This window comes from Argentina silus (genome assembly GCF_951799395.1).
Source record: "Argentina silus genome assembly, chromosome: X".
In the NCBI taxonomy this organism is placed as follows: Eukaryota; Metazoa; Chordata; class Actinopteri; order Argentiniformes; family Argentinidae; genus Argentina; species Argentina silus.
Genome location: NC_139653.1, coordinates 6,151,617 through 6,175,181, shown reverse-complemented (window position 1 = coordinate 6,175,181; position 23,565 = coordinate 6,151,617). Strand labels below are relative to the sequence as shown.

At 41.3% G+C, this 23,565-nt stretch overlaps 1 protein-coding gene and 1 pseudogene across 2 annotated transcripts; both read left to right on the top strand.

Annotated features, from left to right (window-relative positions):
• Positions 1 to 861: 861 nt before the first annotated feature.
• LOC310823355 (phosphatidylinositol 3,4,5-trisphosphate 3-phosphatase and dual-specificity protein phosphatase PTEN-like) lies at positions 862 to 1,780 on the top strand (annotated as a pseudogene). The gene has a single exon. The product of its transcript is annotated as a phosphatidylinositol 3,4,5-trisphosphate 3-phosphatase and dual-specificity protein phosphatase PTEN-like (transcript).
• Positions 1,781 to 7,000: 5,220 nt separating this feature from the next.
• Positions 7,001 to 16,111, top strand: vdac2 (voltage-dependent anion channel 2). Its single transcript, XM_083694530.1, has 9 exons — positions 7,001 to 7,111; positions 8,657 to 8,728; positions 8,980 to 9,029; positions 9,151 to 9,303; positions 9,485 to 9,537; positions 10,280 to 10,507; positions 11,028 to 11,178; positions 13,288 to 13,345; positions 14,928 to 16,111. The coding sequence occupies exons 2-9, from the start codon at positions 8,662 to 8,664 to the stop codon at positions 15,017 to 15,019; spliced, it is 852 nt and encodes a 283-aa protein (XP_083550656.1). The 5' UTR covers positions 7,001 to 7,111; positions 8,657 to 8,661; the 3' UTR covers positions 15,020 to 16,111.
• The last annotated feature ends 7,454 nt before the right edge of the window (positions 16,112 to 23,565 follow it).

Here is a 23,565-nt window from a genome sequence, read left to right as displayed (position 1 = left end):
GGCTGCTCCTCAGCCTCCATACCCACAACCTCAGAAATGGAAAAAGGGGGGTCAAGGATATACTAGGCAAGGAGGTTATAATCCAGGACCCCAGCGAGGCGCAACACTGTGTTACTATTGTGGAAAGAATGGACATATGATCCGGGAATGTTACAAAAGAGCCCGCGAATGCGGCAGAGAAGCCTACAAGGGACGTTATCCAACTCCAATGAATACATCCCAGGGACGAATGCAATGGCCACAGCAACAACAATCACAGGGACTGGTGAACCCGAACAGGGGCCCGGAACGGGGGTTTTAGGGGTGCCCAGAGAATCTGAAAGGGGGGTGTCAGCTGGTAGTGTCTAAGCAGACAAAGAAGGATCCAAAAAATAAAGTTATAACTACAGAGAAGTCTGCAACCGAGAAAGGAAGAGACTGAATGTACCAAAACCAGCAACATTTCATTCCTTCATCTCTCCCCTAGCTCTCATGCACATAGACACAACCATACATCACATCAACTAATCACCTTGTGATTTCAACTGTAGATTGAGTTCTCAGCTGTAACAGGCAAACCAGCCAAAGAAAAAACCATATAGTTAGATAGAAACAAAACTTTTTACACAGATTTTATACTAAGCATATTTTGAAGACATAGAGACGCTATACACTCCAATAAAGTTAAGACGACACCTATCATGGCCTCCATCACGCAGTCGTCTGACCCTGAGATCCCAGACAACCACAAAGAGAGCTAGCTAGCATTAGCTAGTGGTGACACCAACGGGATTGCGAGGGAGAAACATATTGGCAGCGTCTCGTACAAAGACAACAATACTCTCTCTTAAGCTCAATACCTTAAGGACTCCTGTCACAGATATGGCTGCAATAATAAAGGAAATTGTCAGCCGAAACAAAAGGAGATACCAGGAAGATGGGTTTTAACTTGGACTTGACCTATATTTATCCGAATATAATTGCTATGGGCTTTCCTGCAGAAAGACTTGAGAGTGTCTACAGAAACAACATAGACGATGTAGTACGGTTTCTGGACTCAAAACACAAAAATCATTATAAGATATATAATCTTTGCACTGAGCGACATTACGACACCGCAAAGTTTAACTGCAGAGTTGCACAGTACCCCTTTGAAGACCACAACCAGCCTCAGCTGGAGTTAATCAAGCCATTCTGTGAAGACCTGGACCAGTGACTAAGTGAGGATGACCATCATGTGGCGGCCATCCACTGCAAGGCAGGGAAGGGCCTCACCGGTGTCATGATCTGCACTTATCTCCTCCACCGAGGGAAGTTCCTGGAGGCATAGGAAGCACTCGACTTCTACGGGGAAGTGCGGACAAGAGACAAGAAGGGAGTCACAATCCCAAGCCAGCGACGCTATGTCTACTACTACAGCTACTTTCTGAAGAACCAGCTAGAATACAAGCCCATCGCTCTGCTCTTCCACAAAATGGTGTTTGAGACGCTCCCCATGTCTAGTGGAGGCACCTGCAGGGACAGTACCGTTAAAAACAGGAGTGACCCGATTCCTCAGGGCTTCAAGAAAGGGAACTGGCATTGGAATCCGCAGTTTGTGGTTTATCAACTAAAAATCAAGATCCATACGTCCAACACAGTGCACACAAGGCGAGGGGACAAGCATATGTACTTTGAGTTCCCCCAGCCACTGCCTGTCTGTGGAGACATCAATGTGGAGTTCTTCCACAAGCAGAACAAGATGATGAAAAAGGACACAAAGCCTCTCAGAAGAAGTTGCAATATTGCCAGGAACGTGTAGTTTATTTAGGACAATCCATAGCACACTGGACACTGTTGTGGCGATGAAGTTCCAACTTGGAAAAGGCGACGATTGCTAGCAGCACTGAAATAGTTTACGATAGTTAGCTACAATAGCTCTGACGAATCATTTGAGGAGTAACAAGTGTTGCCATTCAGAACTTTGCGATAGTGAGTGTTTCGAAGTTAAATCTAACTTTTTTAAGTAAGCTATATGTTGCTCATCTTGAGACATAGAAAGAGGATACTTTGCGAAACTTAGCTAAACATATTTTGATTCACTTTTAGCTGAATCCGCTCAGGAGCACAACTGAGATGTGGTAAGGTAACAGCCCATCACCAACCTACCAGGATGGCAGAACCAAGACTTGAGAATTCCCATCACCTGAAAACTTCAGATACCACATCAGGAGGGAACGGAACAATTTTTGAGCATCCCCCAGCCAACTGGAGCAGACAGACCAGGTGCAGTTCTTTTGGTGACACACGAAGTGGAGTTAAAGGAGACAATGACTCCCAAAGACTTGACCATGTTGCAAGAGGAAGCAAGTGCACTAGATAAGAACTTTTGGCTTGTCAGAGGAGCGAGTCAGCATGCTACAGGCCTCTGGAGGAACCATGAGGGTTTGATAGTAGCACCTCCTAACTAGCTAGGACTGTTGATACATGACGCTCATGGGCTCGCCCATGTAGCGAGGGGGGAAGTGAGAAGGAAAATTACAAAAGAATACAGATTTTGGGCACCATACCTACTAGAACAAATTGACCATGTCATAGGTAGATGCACAATCTGTTTGAAAAACAATATTAGAAGAGGAGTATTAACTCCTCCAGGACACATCCCAACACCAAGTGGGCCAATGAAAGAACTAGTCCTCGACTACGTGGATATGATTCGCCCTGTAGGAGGCAAAAGATATTGTTGTTGTCGATAGATTTGTTGTCGATAGATTTAGCAGATGGGTAGAAGCATGCCCAACCAAAAGAAAAGATGCCCAGTCAGTTGCTAAATTCTTATGCCGTGAGGTGATACCACGCTGGGGAATTCCTGATCGAATTTCATCAGACAATGGCAAAGAATTTGTAGATAAGACGGTGAAACTTATCATACAAAAGTTAGGGATTAAACAACGCTTTGGTAGTCAGTACTAGAATTCCTCACAGATACAGTTACTGAGGAAATATAGGAATTGGAGACAACAACAAAGGAACCGGAAGTGGAAATGTCAATGGAGCTAACAACGTATAAAACACGATCAGAAAAATATCAAGAAGAGTTGACGAGTCCTAAGCCAGAGCCAGAATCTGTAACCGCGTATACAACTAACAGACAAGTGCAAACAACTTTAGAGTTTGAACCTACAGTGATAGAACAAGAATATACCACAGAGCCAGAACCTGTCGACAAAGCTGAGATAGTGACCCCATTAGTTCAAGAAGAAATTGTTTCCACCATGAATGAGCCTACAATGTTTATGGTTGAACATGAAATTGGATCAACTCAGACGATGGAGATTAAAACTCAGAAGATGATGGAAACTACCACAATGGAGTCAGATGTAACACAAGAACTCACTATTGAGAAAAACCTCACAATTGATGAACAGATAACCAGGGAGGATATGGAAAAGAGGAGAGAGAAGGAGAAAGTTCTGGAGGAGAAAGAATGCGACGTGAAACAAGTGAAAGAGAGGATGGAGGTGATGAAATGGGCAGAGGAGGAGAGAGAGAGAAACAGGAGTGAGAAGGAGAAAGAAAAGGATTTTGAATGGATGAGAAAGGAGTTGGAGGCGATGAAGAAAGTCGAAGAGATGGAGAGGAAATAAATGAGAATGAAACAAGGTTAGCACAGGACTTAATTCAAGATCCACTGATGATACAAGCAAGAAGGAACCTCTGGTATCAATGGATGAAATACACTGGAGAGAATCATAGCAAAAAGACTGTTATATATGCTCCAAAGCAAAAGAAAGCTCGTTAATAATCATGAATACCAAATTCAATTGGAAAAACTGTGGGGAGCTAAAAGCAGACTGGCTGAAGAGAATGAAGGGCTCTGATATTGCAGGAACAACATTGGGGATAAAGCCATTTCAAGCAATTGCCTTTGCCCCACTCTGCGAAGCAGAGTGCTTGCAGTTCCTTGGATCCAGAGAATACTATGACAACACTATAAAGAAGGACAGAAGACCACTATGCCACTCAAGCTGTAGCAGATCAATATTGGCTCTGTGATGGAGAACATCTACTGAACACCCTGCAGATAGGATGGAATGGGAGATGTGCTCGGGTGCAGGCGATCCAGCCTATCATTGTCATCCCAACAAAGGACTTGGAAGTCCAAGAACAATCTAAATCTACGAGATCTCGGAGGGAATATAAGGAGGACAGACGCTTAGACAGTTTGGGAATTCCTAGAGGTATACCTAGTGAATACAAGGCTATAAATTCCGTAGCAATGGGATTCACATCTTTCTTTCTTCTTTCAGCTGGAATAAATGTCAATACTGACTGGATAAACTACATCTACTATAACCAGCAAAGATTCATAAACTACACGCATGATGCTTTAGGGTCTCTAGGAAGGCAGCTTGCAGCAACGAGTGAAATGGCTTGGCAAAACAGACAAGCACTGGATTTTCTATTGGCAGAAAAAGGAGGAGTATGAAGCAAATGGACCTCCTGGATAGAGAACATGATGGGACAATGGGGAGCCTATTTCGCCAGAATAGGAGCCATCATGCTAGGCTGTGTGATTGTCTTAGCCCTCATAATCTGCTGTTGCATTCCAATCATAAGAGGACTAATAACACGAGGAATTGACAAGGCAATGAATACTCAGGCACTTCAAATGGCAGTTATGAAGGGAAGAAGAGAAGACCGTAAAGATTCAGGAATGCCTGATGACTATTATAGTCCTGAATTATATCCAAAACCTGGGTATCTGGATGACGATGACAGCGATGAGGAAGATGGAAGGGATTCTGAAGATTAAGTTGAACGATCCGAAGGCAAATCCTCATTTTGGATGAGGTGAAGTTCGAAGTTAGAGGCTTCGTGTTCAGCAAATCTCTGTCTTTCTCTATCTTTCTATTCTCTGTCTGTTACACAAACGAGGCAGTGGTAAAGACTGTCCTCATATGGGGGGTTATGTGCTAGTAACCTCTGACCCCCAGGTAAAGGTAAATCAAGCAACGAAGACCTGAAGAGAAGTATTTTCGTCATTCATTTATTACTCTGAAGTATTTTTATCATTCTTTGTTATTCTTTGAAGTATTGTTATTACTCTTTATTATTCTTTGTTGAACGTATATGGGACCATGTATGTATCATAGAATAGTCTATACTTATGCATGTTTATGTCCGTAGCAATTTATTTTAATCATATAAGCAAGGCTTGACTTAATGTACGCGTAGGCTTTTAATAGGACATTGAATAGACTGTTGATTGTTTAGAAACTGTTAGTTGATAATTTCCACGGCTTAAGTTCACAATAATTTTTGTGGTTTACTTGTTATTTTTATATCCCTTTGAACCATGTTACACACAACTGCATGCAATATGGTTAGAGTACGTGTTGTACAATTTCTCTGTGTTGGGACTTTAATAAGTCCCAAAGGGGGGAATATGTAGTATATTTTGCTCTGACCAAAAGAAGGGCCTAGTGGGTTAGGCCCTTGGAATGTTGCAGCATGCAGTTGACCTCTGTAGGTTGGGGGGATGGCAAAGAAGAGATAGTGGTGGGGGTAGCCTTAATTAGTTAAAGCTGTGAACCACACCAAAAGGCACACCCTTATTTGGTGAAAACTGTAAACATCACCATCGTATAGGTTGAAAATGTTTAGGGTAACATGGACCTGGGAATTCCATGCCCAAATCTGGAAGACAAAGCAGGCTGTTTTGTATAAAAGACTGAACGGCTGGACTAGATAGGGGGGGACAATATTGACTGGACAGGAGCCCCCACATCTGGCCGTGGTATGTAATGATGAAGTTACGATTAATTAAAGACGATTAAACTGACTCATCCGGACCTCTGCAGCTTCCTTTCTTCATCTAAGTATATTTACTACACTATTTACACTTTTTAATATTAACTCAAATTGTGTGCAGGCTAAACTGCTTAACCTATTAACCAATTAAAATGTAGACTGAGTGAAATAACTTTCATTCAGACCTTTTATACTATTTAGACGTTTTAAACATTAGGTCTTTCCTCTTGTGTTCGGGTCAAATCTGACCGATTTACAACTTTTCCTAAATATAAATATTGTGTTTTTCATCTGATTGCCTCAAGACTATGATTTCCTCCACACGAGGCATTTGAACATATAAAATTGCTGATCACCACTTTCATTGAATTTTGAGTGGTTTAGTCAACTTTGTCACACCTGTGGGGTTCCGGGTCTAAAATGACCGCCATATGAAATGAATAGGTAATGTAATGTAAAGAAAACATACATACACAATAGGAAATAATACATCGAAATGTAGATACATTTTCAGTGTCTGTTCTTTGTATATTCACTGCAGTTACTCATGTTAACCACTAGCTGAAGACATGGTTTCACAGCTTAAAAAGGTGTTAAACAAAATTTGGTGGTGATTTATGGTTTTTACGTTTATGTAAGAGCAGTTAAAACAGGCCGGCCAAATTTGGCCGTGAACACTATAATAATGGATGATGAACAGAGGAGAAAGGTATAGTCGCATAAATGAACAGTGTTTCCAGATAAGAGCATACATTTGCTATGGTCATTCTCAAAACGCTACTCCTCTTTCATCTTTTAGAATTGGCAGTCTAATCCAACTTTAAACTGCTGAAGCAAGCCCACTATTAATTACAGTATGAGCAAGTTGGACTTGCTGAAACAAGCCCACTAATAAGTAATAGGATGAACAATAGTTGGACTTGCTGAAACATTATTATTATTATTATTATTATTATTATTATTATTAATAATAATAATAATAATAATAATAATAATGACAATATGAATATGAATAATATTAATAACAAAACAGCATAAATGCATTCATTAATATAACTGACAATAGTTCACTATTGACATAGTACAAAATAGTCAAAGAAACAGCCCAAAATAATTGTTTTTACATTTTATGTGTTATGTGCTTTTACATTTTACCACGAGCATTTCTTGACAGGCGAACATGTGGCTGATATGGGTCCTATGGTTGCAGGATATGATAGGTTGGGATCTCGTTACATTGCAGTCTCCTTCAGTTCGTCCTCCAACCGGTGAAGTCTGCGGCGCCACGAACGTCTGAATTAAAGTAACTTTAGTTTACCGCTAGCTTCCACTTTTACCGGTAAGCGACAATACCGATATGTTTTTCATACGTGCCATACTAAAACAAATATTCGTTTGTTTTCGCGGTGTATGGCCATGCTTTCCTTGTATCATGCTTGACGCGCTAACGTACCCTAGCTAACCGGTTAGTATTAGCTAGCTAACAAGCTGAAAATGCAGGGCCTTCAGTTACGAGAAAGGACAACTGGCAGAAGTGTGTTAGCAGCACAGCTCCAGAAGCCCTAGTGGCAGGTTCAACGGGATGTCAGATTAAATGCAGATTACATTGGCAAGAGAGCTAGTTGCATGACGTTCTGGTGAATTGACAGTTACAGATGTGTGTGGCATGATGATATGTGGAAAAGTAATGCGAAAGTAGCTTGTTGTTGGGCAATTCCAGCTAGCCAGCTACCCAACCAACCATGCTCCCACTTATATAGTTGCTTCCCTTGCTAATTTGTTCAATTTGAAATTGTAACGTTATGTTAACTGTATGATGAGGAGTATGATAATCTGGTTGGAACGCATTGTCATGTCAAGCTAATATAGCTAAGCTATGTCAAAATGGCTTCCCTCTCTTAACCTTGCCCACTTTGCTCTGGCAGATCTTTGCATTGCTGTCATTGCCTGGGCTGCTAGATTGCTATATTTCCATTCAGTTGTATACATGTGCCATAGAGTTCCTACTATAAATCAGTAGACTATGTAGCGTCAGACACCACACACGTCAATTGTCTAATGTTGGTCCCCTTATGCCAGACACAAGCAACTGAGTTTAAACAAAAATGTTGGTAAATGGTTTATGAAAGTGAGACTGCTGACATGTAAATATCAGAACTTCTATGAAGGACTGGACATTCCTTGCAGCATGGAGTAGAGTGATGGCCAATGTCAAATTGCACTGTAGTTTATGCAGGCTGATACTCGCTCAGCTGGTGAACAGCAGAATGCCACCATCTAACCAATGTCCTCATGTAAACTGCTGTATAATCCTTGGTCTTTTTTTAAATATTAACCTTGAATATGACACCTTGTTTTATGATCGTGTAGCTTTTGAGGCCAACACCCTTTATCAATGTCCAAGAAAAAGCTTCCTTAACTAAAATGGGAAGAACCTCTGAATTAATCCTCCCAGTTATTGATTGACATTCAGTGGAATAAAATGTGTGGATATATAGGCTAGATGGGAGTGCTTTGCTTGCAGCCTCCTAGAATGGATTCCTCCACTCTTGAGTGAGTCACAGAGGTGTGTTCCTGTGAGTTCAGATTAGCCAGCCATACAGATGCAGTCACACTGGCTACTTATCAAACCCAGTCAGATAATCTGCCAGTTGCAAGGAAAGCAATGCACTGGTTCATAGATATGGTTCCAGATGTGCTACCACACCCATTATTGTATTACAGGTGAGAGGGTGTAAAAACATCTAATTTAGTCCAAAGGCCTAGTTTGAAGATTCTGCATTTTGTTACCTTGTTTTCAGACTTAGTTGCACAGGCATGCTTTAAAAAACAAAAAAGCCCATTATTTGTTATGAATAATATCTTCATTTTTCTTCCCCTGCAGGTAGAATGGCTGTGCCTCCATCATATGGTGATCTGGGCAAATCTGCCAAGGACATCTTCAACAAAGGCTATGGTACGTACCAGCTGTACTGAAGTGTTGTAGAGTGGTAAAAAAGACAGGGATAAAGTAAGTGGACCAATGGGGATTATAGGAGGGAGGGGTGACTGCTGAAGCAACGTCTTTGATTCCATCAAAAGATTACCATCAAAATTCTCATGTGAGATGTAGGAGTAATGTCTGTTTAGATTATGTGCTGACTCTAACAACTGCTTTTTCGTGGCCTATCAGACAGTAGTAGAAAATGTTTTGCTTCCTATTTTTAGGCTTTGGCCTGGTGAAACTTGATGTCAAGACTAAGTCTGTCAGTGGTGTGGTAAGTTGTTAATTTCTAACTACAGAGACAGGGAACATGTGTAACAACAACAGGATAACATCTGCATGTTCTTTTGTGAAGCATTGTGTTTATTCATCCTTTGTTCTGTTATCTTATGTAGGAGTTCAAAACAGCTGGTTCCTCCAACACTGACACCAGCAAAGTAGCAGGCAGCCTGGAAACCAAATACAAGAGGTCTGAATACGGCCTGACCTTCACCGAAAAGTGGAACACTGACAACACCCTGGGAACAGAGATCACTGTCGAAGACCAGGTGTGGAAAACGTCATTATTTAGTTTCACAATCCACTTCACATTTTATTTAACAAAAGTTGATTCAAACAATATTACATTGCTCTATTATATATAGAGGGATATCAATTTTATAAACATTCAATGTAACCAAGACACTGTCTTGCAGATATTTAGTAACTCTTTGTTCATGTTTCCACCAGATTGCCAAGGGCCTGAAGCTGACCTTTGATACAACCTTCTCACCAAACACTGGGTAAGAATATTTACTATTGCCAATGCAGAGGACTGCAGTAATACTTGAGCTTTCCTTGCCTGTACTAGTAGGCTCTATGGTACAGACTTCTGCACATAGCTTCCCTACACGACTGTTATTGGCAACATGATCGATGCTGCACATTGTTGTGGGTACTAGAGGTCTAACAACTTGTCAGAGAGGTATCAAAATTATTATGAGCTGGTTTATGTTCAGTTGTTTGCTGTCAATTGAATGTAGCTGTTTATTATTATTATTTCTCATGGCCCCCCTCCACTCATGCTACATGGCCTTCCTAGAGGCCCAGCCAGACCAAGTAGTATTGGCTTTCTGGGAAGTGTAAATCATGTGAGGAATATGATACATGCCCAGTGGAGGAGTCTCCTTTCATGTTATTGCGGGGGGGGGGGGGAGAGTCATCACGTTGACACTGCATGTCCATTCAAGGTTAATAGCATCGTGCTGCTCACGCTAGCTGTTAATAACTGGGCTTAGTAGCATTACCACAGGGACTCATAAGTCTGGTATTGTTGTCTCTCCCTAATGCTACTATATGAATGATGTGATCTGTGTATGCTGTGTTAGTGCGCTGTGGGTATGTTTTGCATGTGTGAAATGCATGGCTAAGAATTATTGTAATGAGGACTGAAATATTTATCATGAATACAGAAAATCGTGTAAAAGCAGGGTGTTTCAGCAGGGTAGAAAGTAACCAATGTTGTTTTTTCTCACCCATCAACAGCAAGAAGAGTGGCAAAGTCAAGACTGCCTATAAGCGTGAGTTTGTCAACCTCGGCTGTGACGTCGACTTCGACTTCGCTGGCCCTGCCATCCATGGAGCTGCCGTTGTCGGTTACGAGGGCTGGCTCGCCGGCTACCAGATGACCTTTGACACCGCCAAGTCTAAGATGACCCAGAACAACTTTGCCGTGGGATACAAGACTGGAGACTTCCAGCTGCACACCAATGTGTAAGGAAGAGAGAGTGGCAGGGAACAAACATTCACAACAGAGTATTAGTTCAAAGTTTGAAATGGAAGTATTACAGTTCATCTAAATTATTTTCTGGTAGTAGCATAACTAGGTCTACCCATTTGAGCAACATTTCATTGTCAGTATGTTGGGGTCTAGAAAAAGGAGAAGAGACGTTCAAGAGTTTTGTCCAATCAAATATTGAGGCTTTTATTAAACAGAATCGTTTCTGGAGTCAAACCTTTCTCGGACCCAGCCGGAAGGCATAACACATTTTTTCAGAGCATAACAGTGAATTTACAACAGGGTAGGTGTATGTTTAGATAAAACAAGACCATGTTTGGAGACTTCTGGGGACTGACCGACCCAGAGAAATGTTTATAGGAGACTCAAGACACAATCAGAGGGGTTAAAGTATTATGTAGAATAGAGATGATAACAAAGGGAATGGGACGCATTGAATATAAATGACACGCTGTCCCACTCCCGTTCCTACACCTCCTCTACCCCTCTCTGCAGTAATGACGGAGCCGAGTTCGGAGGCTCCATCTACCAGAAAGTGAGCGACAAACTGGAGACGGCAGTGAACCTGGCCTGGACCTCAGGTAGCAACAGCACACGCTTCGGCATCGCAGCCAAATATCAGCTGGACAAGGATGCCGCCCTCAGTGTGAGTACCACAGCAGGGGCGCCACATTCATTTCAAAATACTTTATCCATACCAGAGGGGCAACTGTACTGGGCATTAATAGTGGCAGCATACAGTGGGGGAAATAATTATTTGATCCCCTGCTGATTTTGTTAGTTTGGCCGATTACAAAGAAATGAGTGGTCTATAATTTTTATGGTACTTTTATTTTAACAAATAGACACAGAATATAAAAAAAAAAAGTCCAGAAAAACATATTATATAAAGTTATAAATTAATTTGCATTTGATCGAAGGAAATAAGTATTTGATCCCCAAGCAAAACATGACTTAGTACTTGGTGGAGAAACCCTTGTTGGCAAGCACAGAAGTCAGACGTTTCTTGTAGTTGGTCACCAGGTTTGCACACATCTCAGGAGGGATTTTGGTCCACTCCTCTTTACAGATCCTCTCCAAATCCTGAAGGTTTCAAGGCTTTTGCTTGGCAACTCGAAGCTTCAGCTCCCTCCACACATTTTCGATAGGATTAAGGTCTGGAGACTAGATAGGCCACTCCATGACCTTAGTGTGCTTCTTCTTGAGCCACTCCTTTGTTGCCTTGGCCGTATGTTTTGGGTCATTGTCATGCTGGAAGACCCATCCATGACCCATCCTCAGTGCTCTGGCTGAGGGAAGGAGGTTCTCGTCCAAGATCTTACGGTACATGGCCCCGTCCATTGGCCCCTCAATACAGTGAAGTCGTCCTGTACCCTTAGCAGAGAAACAACCCCAAAGCATAATGTTTCCACCTCCGTGTTTGACGGTGGGGATGGTGTTCTTGGGATTGTAGCATTCAGCATTTCTCTCCCTCCAAACACGAAGAGTCGAATTTATGCCAAAGAGTTCAATTTTGGTCTCATCTGACCACATCACCTTCTCCCAAGCCTTCTCTGAATCATTTAAGTGTTCATTGGCAAACTTCAGATGGGCCTGTACATGTGCCTTCTTGAGCAGGGGGACCTTGCGGGCACTGCAGGATTTCAATCCGTTACAGTGTAGTGTGTTACCAATGGTTTTCTTGGCGACTGTGGTCCCAGCTGCCTTAATATCATTACCAAGCTCCTCCCGTGTAGTTCTGGGCTGATCCCTCACCCTTCTCATGATCATCCTTACCCCATGAGGCGAGATCTTGCATGGATCTCCAGGCCGAGGGCAATTGATGGTTATTTTGTATTTCTTCCATTTTCTAATAATTGCACCAACAGTTGTCTCCTTCTCACCAAGCTTCTTGCTGATGGTCTTGTAGCCCATTCCAGCCTTGTGCAGGTCTACAACTCTTACCCTGATGTCCTTTGAATGTTCTTTGGTCTTGCCCATGGTGGTGGAGAGGTTGGAATGGAAGAGATTGATTCTATTGACAGGTGTCTTTTATACCCATAACAAGCAGAGATTGGGAGTACTTTCTTAAAGTGACAGGAGTAATCTGTGTGCCTCATGGGCATATAACCGGTCTGTATGAGCCAGAATTCTTGCTGGTTTGTAGGGGATCAAATACTTATTTCCTTCGATCAAATGCAAATGAATTTATAACTTTATATAATGTGTTTTTTCTGGACTTCTTTGTTGATATTCTGTCTCTATTTGTTAAAATAAAAGTACCATAAAAATTATAGACCGCTCATTTCTTTGTAATCAGGCAAACTAACAAAATCAGCAGGGGATCAAATAATTATTTCCCCCACTGTACATCCAACACGCATGGGTAGAAGCTGCATCTATGATCAGATGATCCCACATACACAAACCTCATTAGAGGGAAAAATACAGTTCTTTGGGTAGCTTCATCAGAATCTACCACAAGCTGTTATTGGGGAATAACTAAGGCTATGTATCGTATCTAAAACGGCTTCTACTTGTGTCCTTTCCCTTATCCTCACTGAAATAACCGGCCAGGTGAAGGCCTCTCCCTGTGGTATCCACCATATTGCGTTCACCTGTCATGTTTTCTAATCAGTGTGGATAAATAAGAGAGGAAGCCATGGTAGACCATTGTGATGTGCAGCCAATGATTTTAATTGGGTGGGATGGAGATTGTGCTGTATTGTAGCAAAATACATGACATTAAGATGCATTTGTGTTTTGGTCTTTCTAGGCTAAAGTGAACAACACCAGCCTTGTTGGCGTTGGCTACACCCAGACGCTTAGACCAGGTAGGATATAATACGGTGGAATACATCTTATTACTGTCTGACATGATCTCTTTTTTTCTTTTCTTTTCTTTTTCTTTTTTTTTTACTTTATAACTTCTAAATGATATACCACAAAGCAGAAACCACATCAGAAATGTAGAAAAACAGAGAAGAAAACAAATAATTAATTAAATATAATGAAAGAAAACCAACAAAAATGTAAACCCCCCCCAACCATGTAAAGGCAGAGTCCTTAAACTTGAGTCCCCCTCTAATGTACCTAATGCCATCCATCCACCACCTAACCATTGTTTAATTGTTTAACAGATTTCATTTTCAGAAAAGTGAGGCAAGCGGGGGGAAATAAAACAGTATCGTTTGTACAAATATCCAGCTCAGATGAATAAATATGATGAACAGACTACATTTCAGTCTGATTATTAAATACATTAACATTAGTGAATTTCAGGTCCCTAGGCGAGATCTAAGCTGAAGTCATTGTTTTTTTGGGTTATGGATAGGTGAGAAAGTTGTGAGAAACCTGTTATGCTATTTGTCATATTTATCAAAATCCAGGGGTAGGCCTATACAGTAAACATTATTGGTAAAATTACACTGTGGCTTTAATAAACATGCTGCATATTCAGTTGTAGCCTAATGATGAAATGATCTGTCTTTTCTAAAGTACAACACTGCCTCTTTAAGACCTCAGTGAAATCCCAGCCAGTGTTGTCCGTCTTGCATTGAACAGCTCTAAGCTGTTTTTCTTTTTGCCTTATATGCAAATCTAAACGCTGCGTTTCAGCTTCTGTGCTGTTGCACCAATGGCTCCCGCTGAAGGAAGCACCCAAATTTGTGGCCCATACCTGGCGAACAACAATAACTAAATATTTGATAATAATCAAAGATCAATTATTTCATTATTCCATATAATGAAGTTTATATGGCCTTTTAAATTGTATTTTGATTGTTAAAAGTGGAGAAAACATCTAATTCACACACACAGCTTATACTAGATATCAAGGCAATATTATAATTACATATATTTAATAATGCTTCTCAGAATGATGATGTTAGCAGCACTGGCTAGTCCTCCTTTAGTACCCATTTTAGCCTTGTGTGGTGCTGCTACACTTCTCACCATTCTCAATAGTCCACTTTTTCTCACTCTGAGGCAACATAGCTCAGCCAACCCACATTGCAGTATAATCACCACTTTACTTTTGATGTCAAGTTCTCAATATGACTGACACAGTACTACATGTCATTTATATAAGTACTCCTGCTTCCTCCATATACATGCAGTCAGTACTGCCTAAAAAGCCTTTTTTTAAGATTCTCTAAACCATTCCAAATGTTCATTGTTCTTAATAATGCTCATGTGATGTGAAGGTTTTCTGAGACCTGAAGACTAGTGCTAGTCCCTACAGCAAACACCATGGCTTCAGCTCAGCGGGTTAATGTCTCTTACCTGATTATCTGGTCCTCTGGCTCAGTTGGTAGAGCATGGTGCTAACAACACTTAGGTTGTGAGTTTGATTCCTGCTGGGACCATATATACTGAAAATGTATGCATATTTTATGTCCTCTCTCACCTCTGCAGGAGTGAAACTCACCTTGTCGGCCCTGGTTGATGGAAAGAGCATCAATGCTGGAGGCCACAAGCTGGGTCTGGGGTTGGAACTTGAGGCCTAAGTGTTCCTCGTGGTGAAGGGGACGAGGGAATATCAGAAGAATCTGGCCTTAAATGTATTTCCAACTCAAACCAGCAAGGGGATATCAGCAAGGGATGTGTTCAAAGGCTGCTATAACAACAAACTCTGTCATTTTCCAGTACCGTTTTCAGACGGTGCTTCTGTCATTGGTACATGTACATTTTGCTTTGTAACTGTTTCCATTAAAAATACATTTGTTGTGGGTCGATAATTTATACATCTTCTGTCATTGTATCTATCCAGCACTGCCATGACAATGAAATAATGTATACATCATTCTTCCAGTGTTATCACCTGGGCACCTTTGTGTTACCAACCCTTGACATTCAGTTTTGTGCTGGGTGCTTGGTCATACCTTCTTTCTACAATTTTTACAATCATCTGATATTCCTCAGTCTTCTGAGCACATTTTTATTCACAACCAACCATGTTATTCAGAACACTAGGCTTCTTTCACTATTATTTAAGTACTGTTGTACCTCATTTTTCTTCCCATGCACAACAAGGACAAGCTGTGTTCTGCTTTTTGTGTCAGCTGTCAGGGTTTGAGATGTTATCAAAGCTATACATTAAGCCCTCCCTTAAACTGGGCAGTTTTTGGGGGGCTTAAACAGAGAGTCTGTTTAAGTATGGGACGGAGCCTGGTGTTCTTGGCGGACCTGGCAGGCTGTTTGTGTTTTCTAGATTTAAGGTTCACAGTAATGCCAAACTGGACAAGGTTCCAGATATGGTGTAAGTTCTGTATAGGCTCTCCCGTTGACACCATCTTGTCACTTGGGTGGCTGAGACATTGCTCACAGGAAACCTGGGAGGTCCTTATATGTATGTTTAACTTTTCAATAAAGTCTTTGAACTCCACAAATGCTTTTATTTATTAACAGGTGATGATAAACCCACTCTATGTATTTAATCTAACCCAAATTCTAAATGCATTGGTAATGTCATTCAAGGGAATGCTATTTTCAATTAGTCTATTATAAAGATGCTTGATGCATGTTTTTGTCCCAAGTCTTTACCCTTTTCTCTGAAGTGTGCACTGTTGTGTACGTTTGCTCCCCATGGATTTAATAAAAGGAAGCATATGATTTGTGTATTTTAGGGTGTTTCCATCATAACTATGCCACCAGTCCATTCCTTTTAAATACAGGTTCAGAATCAGTGGTGCACAAGTCCTCACTTCAGGGTAAAGTGTAGAGAATTGGGACACAAAATTGAAAAATATGGAAAAAGGCTACCAGTTCATTTTGCATTCCTGAAATTGTGTGTAGTCTACACCTCACATGGGTAACCTTGGTAACTAGCGAGTGTAAAGAGCAACGGTGGGGAAACAAGTCAATCAAACATTTAAGTGAGTGAGCAGGTTTTCATTGTGCTACATGACAAAGTTCATGAATTTAAGTCATTTGGATAGAGTTTCACCTTACTGGATGCAAATGTCTATAAATAAAGACAGACTCACCAAGGATTTTATTAGGAACACCTGTACACCTTCTCATGGTGGAGGTGGTGTAATGGTGTGTAATGACACAGCCTATTTGAGTATTGTTACTGACCATGTGCATCCCTTCATGACCACAATTTACCCATCTTCTAATGGCTACTTCCAGCATGATAATGCGCCATGTCACAAAGCAAAAGTCATCTCAAACTGGTTTTATGAACATGACAATGAGTTCAGTGTTCTTCAGTGGCCTTCCCAGTCAGTGGATGTGAATCCAATAGAACACCTTTGGGATGTGGTAGAACGGGAAATTCACAGCTTGAAAGTGCACCTGAAAAATCTGCAGGAATTGCGTTGATGCAATCATGCCATCATGGACCAGAATCTCAAAGGAATGTTTCCAACATCTTGTGGAATCAATGCCGCAAAGAATTGAGGCTGTTTTGAGAGCAATGGGAGGCACTACCCAGTAATTGTATACTGTTCCTAATAAAGTGTTCGGTGAGTATAGATATAGGCTATTGCAGTTTTATGAGTGGCAGGCTTAACCTAACTCACCCAAGCTGACACACTGGGGCAAATAGGGCTGAGTCAAATGTGTAATGTAATGCATACTAGTACAGATGAAATACACACAGCAAGTAACAACAGCTGAAAAATACATGGTCTTTGAATTGCATTTATTTCACAGCCAATCCATACCCCCATTCACATCAGTGGGGCAGAAGAAAATAGATCCAGCAAAATACAGCTTTTGATTTGTTACATTCAATATTACAGTACTTTTCTCTGAAGTGAATTTATGCATCAAAAATGTATGATTCATAACAAATTTCAGTTGAATAAGGCCAAGCAATTGCAAAAGAGGGATTCATATTGATTTAAAGGATTGTAGTAATCATGCTGTTATTCAGAAAAACTGGTCATTCTAGACAGAAGTTTTAGGCTCAGCATTCTTCTCTTTGATTGGGTCAGCTTGCTCCTTCGTTTTGTACTCAGTTTTGTCATCTTTGTTCACACGATCTTCAGAAAAGCCATTCTCTATTTTTGACTCTTTTTTCTCTGTCTTCTTCTCATCAACTGCCTTCTCTTTCAAACCCATGGCTGACACATCCTCTTTCACTGCCGAAGTCTTAGCGATAGATATTTCCACCTGTTCAGGTGTTGCCTCTTTTTGGCTTTTAGTGACTACCTCAGACTCCTTGGTCTTGGCACTCTCTGTTTTGTTAGGAAGATCTATTGGAACCTGAACTTTCTCAGGCTCTTGGGCAATCTCCTCTGATTTCACCTGAGTTTTAATGCTCTCTGGCGCCACACTGTGTGACTCTTTGCTCTCTGCAACTGCAGTCACCTGTTGCTCTGGTACTATAGATTCCTCTGCACCTGTCTTAGCTTTGTCTCCGCTGCTGTTCTCTTTAATCTCCTCCTCTTTAGGAATGGCCATCAGATCTGGTGTTGGGGGCGTCTCAGATTCTTTAAAACATTTCTCATCCTTTGAGTCATCTTTTGTTTCCTCTTCAGTGGTTTTTACACTCTCATCCTTGCTGCTCACGTTTGGCTCTTCAGGACTCATCTCCCTTTCAGGTGTTGTGCCTGGGACTTCTGGTGCTTTGGTGTCCTCTGATGACTTAACAGCCCCCCCAATCTCCTTAGTTAGAGTACCTTTCATCTCTGCTGTGACCTCAGTGGATGTCTTGTCAGTGGATGTCTCCTCTGAGGGCACAGGGAGAGCCTCCTCTTGTACTGTACCTGGCTCTGTAGGCTGGTCTGAGTCTTTGAACTCCTTCATGTCGGTAGTGTCCATCTCAGGTTTCTGCTCCATCAGTGGAGTTATGGCCTCTTTCACATCCACCTCTTTGCTCTCTTTTAAGGGACTTTGTTTTTGGCTATCTTCTGGCTCTGACCTTATGGGCACTTTTGAGATTGTATCCTCAATGGGAGTTTGTGAATCTTCTCGTTTTGAGGGATCATCTTTTTGTAATTTCTCCCCTGCATTCTTTTTATCATTATCTATATTCTCTGCTGTGCCAAGTTTATACTTTTCTTCATCACTGGTGGCCTCAACTGAATTAACCTCACTCTGTATAGGGTTGACAGTGTCCTCCTTCCTGTCTCCTGCATCTGGCTCATCCCCTGTTTCCTCCTTTCCTTCATCACCCTCTTCTGCCTCCACTGGGCTAACTCCATCTCCATGCTCTGTGGCCTCCTCTAATGTTTCTACCTGTTCATCTTCCTTCTCTGGGGCTTCCTCACAGAAAGCAGCCTTATCTTCCTCCTTATCTTCTTCCTCATCCACTTCCTCACTGCTTCCCCTCTCAGCTTTGGCATGCTCCTCCCTCTTCCTCTGATCCTCTCCTTCTCCTCCAACTGTCTCCTCTGACCCTGTCTCCTCAAACTCGGACATCTCCACTTCTCTGGTGGTCTCTGTGATGATCTCTTCCACAAACTTGTACTGAGGCTCGGCTCTCCTGGTGGGCCCCCCCTGCCGGGCCAGGCACGGGAGAGTGTAGACGGGGGACTGGCGGTAGATGTACGGCATTGAGATGTGGGTGTCAGAGATGGTCAGACGATTCTCCTCACCCTCCAAGAGTTGCCTACGGGGAGAGAGATAGTTAAGTCTTCATTTATAAAAATATATATATATAACGTTTATGTATTTATTTATCCTGTAAAGCACATTGTATTGCATTTGTGTATGAAACAAATAAAGTTTGATTGTGTAGTATTGTGCGGTATCATCTATGGTCTGTTCATATAATACCATTAATTAAACAGTGTAATACAATGAAGTGTTTCATGTTGTGAAGTGTTATATTCTTGTTCATTGTTTGTTATTATAGTAGTTATAGTGGTATCTTACTGTCTTTGAAAGTCACTATGAATTATTATTGTACACTTTTCCTTCTGTCTACAATACTACTGTATAGAGTAAAGGATTTACTAAGCACACGAAACGAAAGCTCTTCATAACAAAGAGTCATGTCATTAGCCTTATCTGTCATACAGGCAGAGCTATAGTTTTACCTATAGGAGATAATCTCCACATCCAACGCCATTTTCACATTCAGCAGGTCCTGGAATTCCCGTAGGTGACCAGACATGTCAAATTTGGTATTTGTTAGCTCATTCTCCAGCTGTCTGATAGTATCCTGGATAAAAGCAATCAAGAAATGGGTTTATTCTCATCAGCCTCTCTGAGTCTATTCGTGTTTTTGTCCTGTAGACATATGCTTACTTAGACTACTGATACAAAATAAGTATTCAAATACAGATATGAATATGTATAATGCTTACTTCATTTATGTACAGTGAGTAGAGGTAGGGGCCTACACAATAAATCACAGCATACCTGGTAATGAACCATTTCCGCATTGTGACGGTCCTCCAGCTCGTTGAGTTGCTTTGTCAGTGCCTCTCTCGTTCCTTTTGCACAGTCCAGTTCGATGTTCTTTCCCTGCAGGCGCCGTCTGTGCTCCTGGATCTCTTGTTTGGTCGCATTCAGCGCTTCTCTGTTGGTCTCAGCAGCTTTGGTCAACTTCGCAAACTGGACACGGAAACATTCCTCCGCTTGCTGGATGTCGGACACGGCGTGACCTTCTAATTGCGCCCGGATGTCCCGGAGAGCCGCAGTGATGCCGAAATCGTGCGCTTCGACCTTTACCCGAGTGTCTTGCATCTGGGCCAACATACCTGACACTTCGACCTTATGGTTTTTCTTCAGGAAATGTATCTCATCCACCATCGACTGCGCTTTCTTGTCCAGCTGAAGCTTAGCCAAATATGCGTCGTTGATGTCCTTTTTCAGCACCATAATGTTGTTCTCAACGTCTGATCTGTTATGCGCCTCTTGGTTATATTTTTCCCTCAAGGTGAGGACATCTTCCTCCAGGTCCTGATGTTCTAGTTCAATCTGACGCTTCTGAAGCGTGATGTCATTTACTAGTTTTCTCAGATCCCTGAGCTCCGGTTCATACCGCTGTGCCAAAGACGAAGGGGATTGCGCTTTCTGCCTAATGTCTTCGATTTCCCTCTCTAGCAATTGATTCTGATGCTCCAATTGACGCACCTTTTCGATGAACCCAGCAAACCGGTCGTTCAGCCCATGCAGCAATTCTTTCTCGTTCATTTTTGGTTGAGCTAAATCTAAGCTCTCCGATGCTCCCAGAACCAAGCCGAATTCTCTCTTTTGAAGCAAATTGCCGCTGTTCAGAGATGCGGCTGCCGCCTCGAAGATCCTTGAAGCCGGTTGCGATGCGACGCAGGATCCAGACAGTTTTGTCTGGTATCGTGAATACTCAGATTGAGTTGTCCTATGCGGAGAACCCGCTTTAAACTCCATTCTGAGGCTCATGGTGTTGCTGTGTAGAACAGCAGTGAAGGTGTGCAGGATAAGCGATGCCTCGAGCCTTTTATACCTCCCCCGTCCACTCGAGCTGCAGAATGGAACTGTCCATCGTGCTGAAAATGTAAAGAATCAGGTGTTAGCTTGACTGGCTGTCAGCGCACTCGTCCCATCCATCGCTTCTTTTCTTGTTTATGTTGCAGACAGCTGTGACGTAGATGATAATTCCCCTTCAAACGGTTGCCGCTGCACAATGATACATTAGTTGTCTTGAGTTGTTGATAATGGTATTGGTGGACAATAGGCCTCTACTGTACTGCACCACTTTCGACCAGGATGCACAAGAAAAGACATATGTTGTAAACACATTGCAATCAATGCATTTATTTGAGTTTAAATGCATTTAAATTTAGAGTTTGTCTGAGTAAGTCTAACACAGTCTAATCAGTTTGGTAAATTCAGCACATCTATATTCTGTAATCAGTCTGTCCAGATTATAATGTTTGTAGACCTATGTGTTAATCATTATTGGTCAGTGGAGAATAGTCAATTTGACATAACTTCTCATTTCACAGCCAAGCAGTACTTGCACCTTTTTACAAATGTCTACAGGAGGGAAATGCATGAGTCAGCTTGGCACATACTGTACAGGCACGCTGAAAAAGTCAGAAACAAGCAAATGGCCTGGAGGGGTTCCAACTATGCAGACTTCACTTGTAACAAGCCTTATATCTGCTCTGCTATCTGCTATTCCACTGTAATATGTATCATTTTTGAGTGAATAATACAAATATGATATCAAATGATGGTAGATTTACTTTCCTGATTATAAATGTTATTATGCTTGACCAATGAGTTATGGTTTGATACATACAACATGTAATGTTTGGAACATGTAGTAAAACATATGTATATGCGTAATATTGTATGCCTACAATTATAGACTGCAATAAGCTGTGTTTCAACAAACAGATTGTTATTATTAATTAGTTAATAGTTCATCTTACACAATAACCACATAATCAATTTTGAAGTCACCTCTCATACTGTATGTTACATATGTAATGACACAAAGTAATTATTATATATAGCTAGTGCAATTTGATAGTTGTGATAATTGTATATGAACACAATCAGTACATTATCAGTTAATCATTAATTATCATTCATTGTCATTTCATCAATTATGAAAACAAACAAAATAAAGGTCTGGTGATGTCTCTTGGGTCTGTGACTGTTGTGAGAAGCCAGAGACTCCAACTCCAAAATTTCTTGTGAAGGAGTTAATTAACTCTCTAATCTGATATGGGTCATCTCTCTTCCTCTGCTGCCTCTGAGCACCTTGGGCAGTCTGATTCTACACTGATACCATCCAGTTGAAATGTTCTGTAGCATCATCACCTCCTTGTATTGTCCGATGTCTGTGCCCTCAGACCACAGGCAGTACATCTGGATGTCCCCATACATGCGATGCCAGGTCTACCTCTCTTTGAGTAGTTTTGCCTATACTGTATCAACCCACAGTAAACAGTGAAACAATAGTACCCATCATCATGTTTAGAATTAAACATTTATTATTATTATTATTATTATTATTATTATTATTATTATTATTATTATTATTTATTTTTGTATAATTAAATAATAATCATATGATGCCAACCCCGATCTGGGGGTTGAGGTGTGCCCCCTCCTCCAGGAGTTTGAGCAGCGTTTGGTTGTGTGGTCCCCACTCTGTTTGGCTCTCCAGTGGTAGTTGTTGGCAATCTCGTGGTGCAGGCGAGTTTGGAGCCCTCTGCTGCATCCCCCTCAGTACTGCTAGGGCCTCCTCATAACACCGCTCCTTTTTCATAAACTGTCCCACCTGGACAGACATATTACATTGCCAAGCCATCATTGTTTTTTTTAATGTTTTTTTTAATTATTATTACTATTAGCCTAGCCTTAATAAGACCTAGCTGTGATCTGGATTGAGAACTCAAGAAAAAGCTTGAGTTGTCCGCATACATTGACACTTTTGTGTTCAAGCCCTGACTATCTAATCCCTTGACCATATTATTGGATCAGATTTTTGTTGCTAGTATTTCAATGGCCACTACAAACAAATATGGTGACAACGGACAACTTTGTTTTACACCTCTTGACAGTTCAATACTCCCAGAGAAGTATAATATAAAAATTATTTTACACCTGGGGTTGCTATACATAACTGTACTCATTTTATAAGGAATTCTCCAAAATTAAAAAAGTCAAGGTATTTGTAGATAAAATGTAATTGCTCTTCGTCAAAAGCCTTTTCGAAATCCGCTATGAAGAACAGGCCTGGTGTTTCCCTTTAACTTGAAATTGTCCCTCGTGAATCATTTTAGTATTTAATGTCTACAGTTACCAAACTGTAGATAGAGAATGAAATATTAACAGTGGTCCGTTAGTGCTAGAAAGAGAAAAGTTTTGTGTGGTTTGGAATTTAGCTGCTGACACAGCATGGCAGGGATACTCACAGACAGGTTGTTATCTTGGGATCCCTGAAGAGTTCGTTGTTGTGTATAAGATGTATCATTTGTCCAAAACCAGCCGGAGCTTCATGCCCTGCAACCTATGTTGTTTGAGAATTGGATATAGTGTGCATCATCTCTACATGATTTCCCGGGGATATTCAAATCAAATCAAATTGTATTTGTCAGGTACATCGCATACAGCTGTAATTTATATTGGGATCTTGCTCCTCATTCAACAGCAGTGG

Coding starts and splice junctions, on each gene's coding strand:
- vdac2 (XM_083694530.1), top strand. CDS start 8,662: ATGGCTGTGCCTCCATCATATGGTGATCTGGGCAAATCTGCCAAGGAC. Junction 8,729..8,979: donor CATCTTCAACAAAGGCTATG/GTACGTACCAGC, acceptor TCCTATTTTTAG/GCTTTGGCCTGGTGAAACTT. Junction 11,179..13,287: donor ACAAGGATGCCGCCCTCAGT/GTGAGTACCACA, acceptor TGGTCTTTCTAG/GCTAAAGTGAACAACACCAG.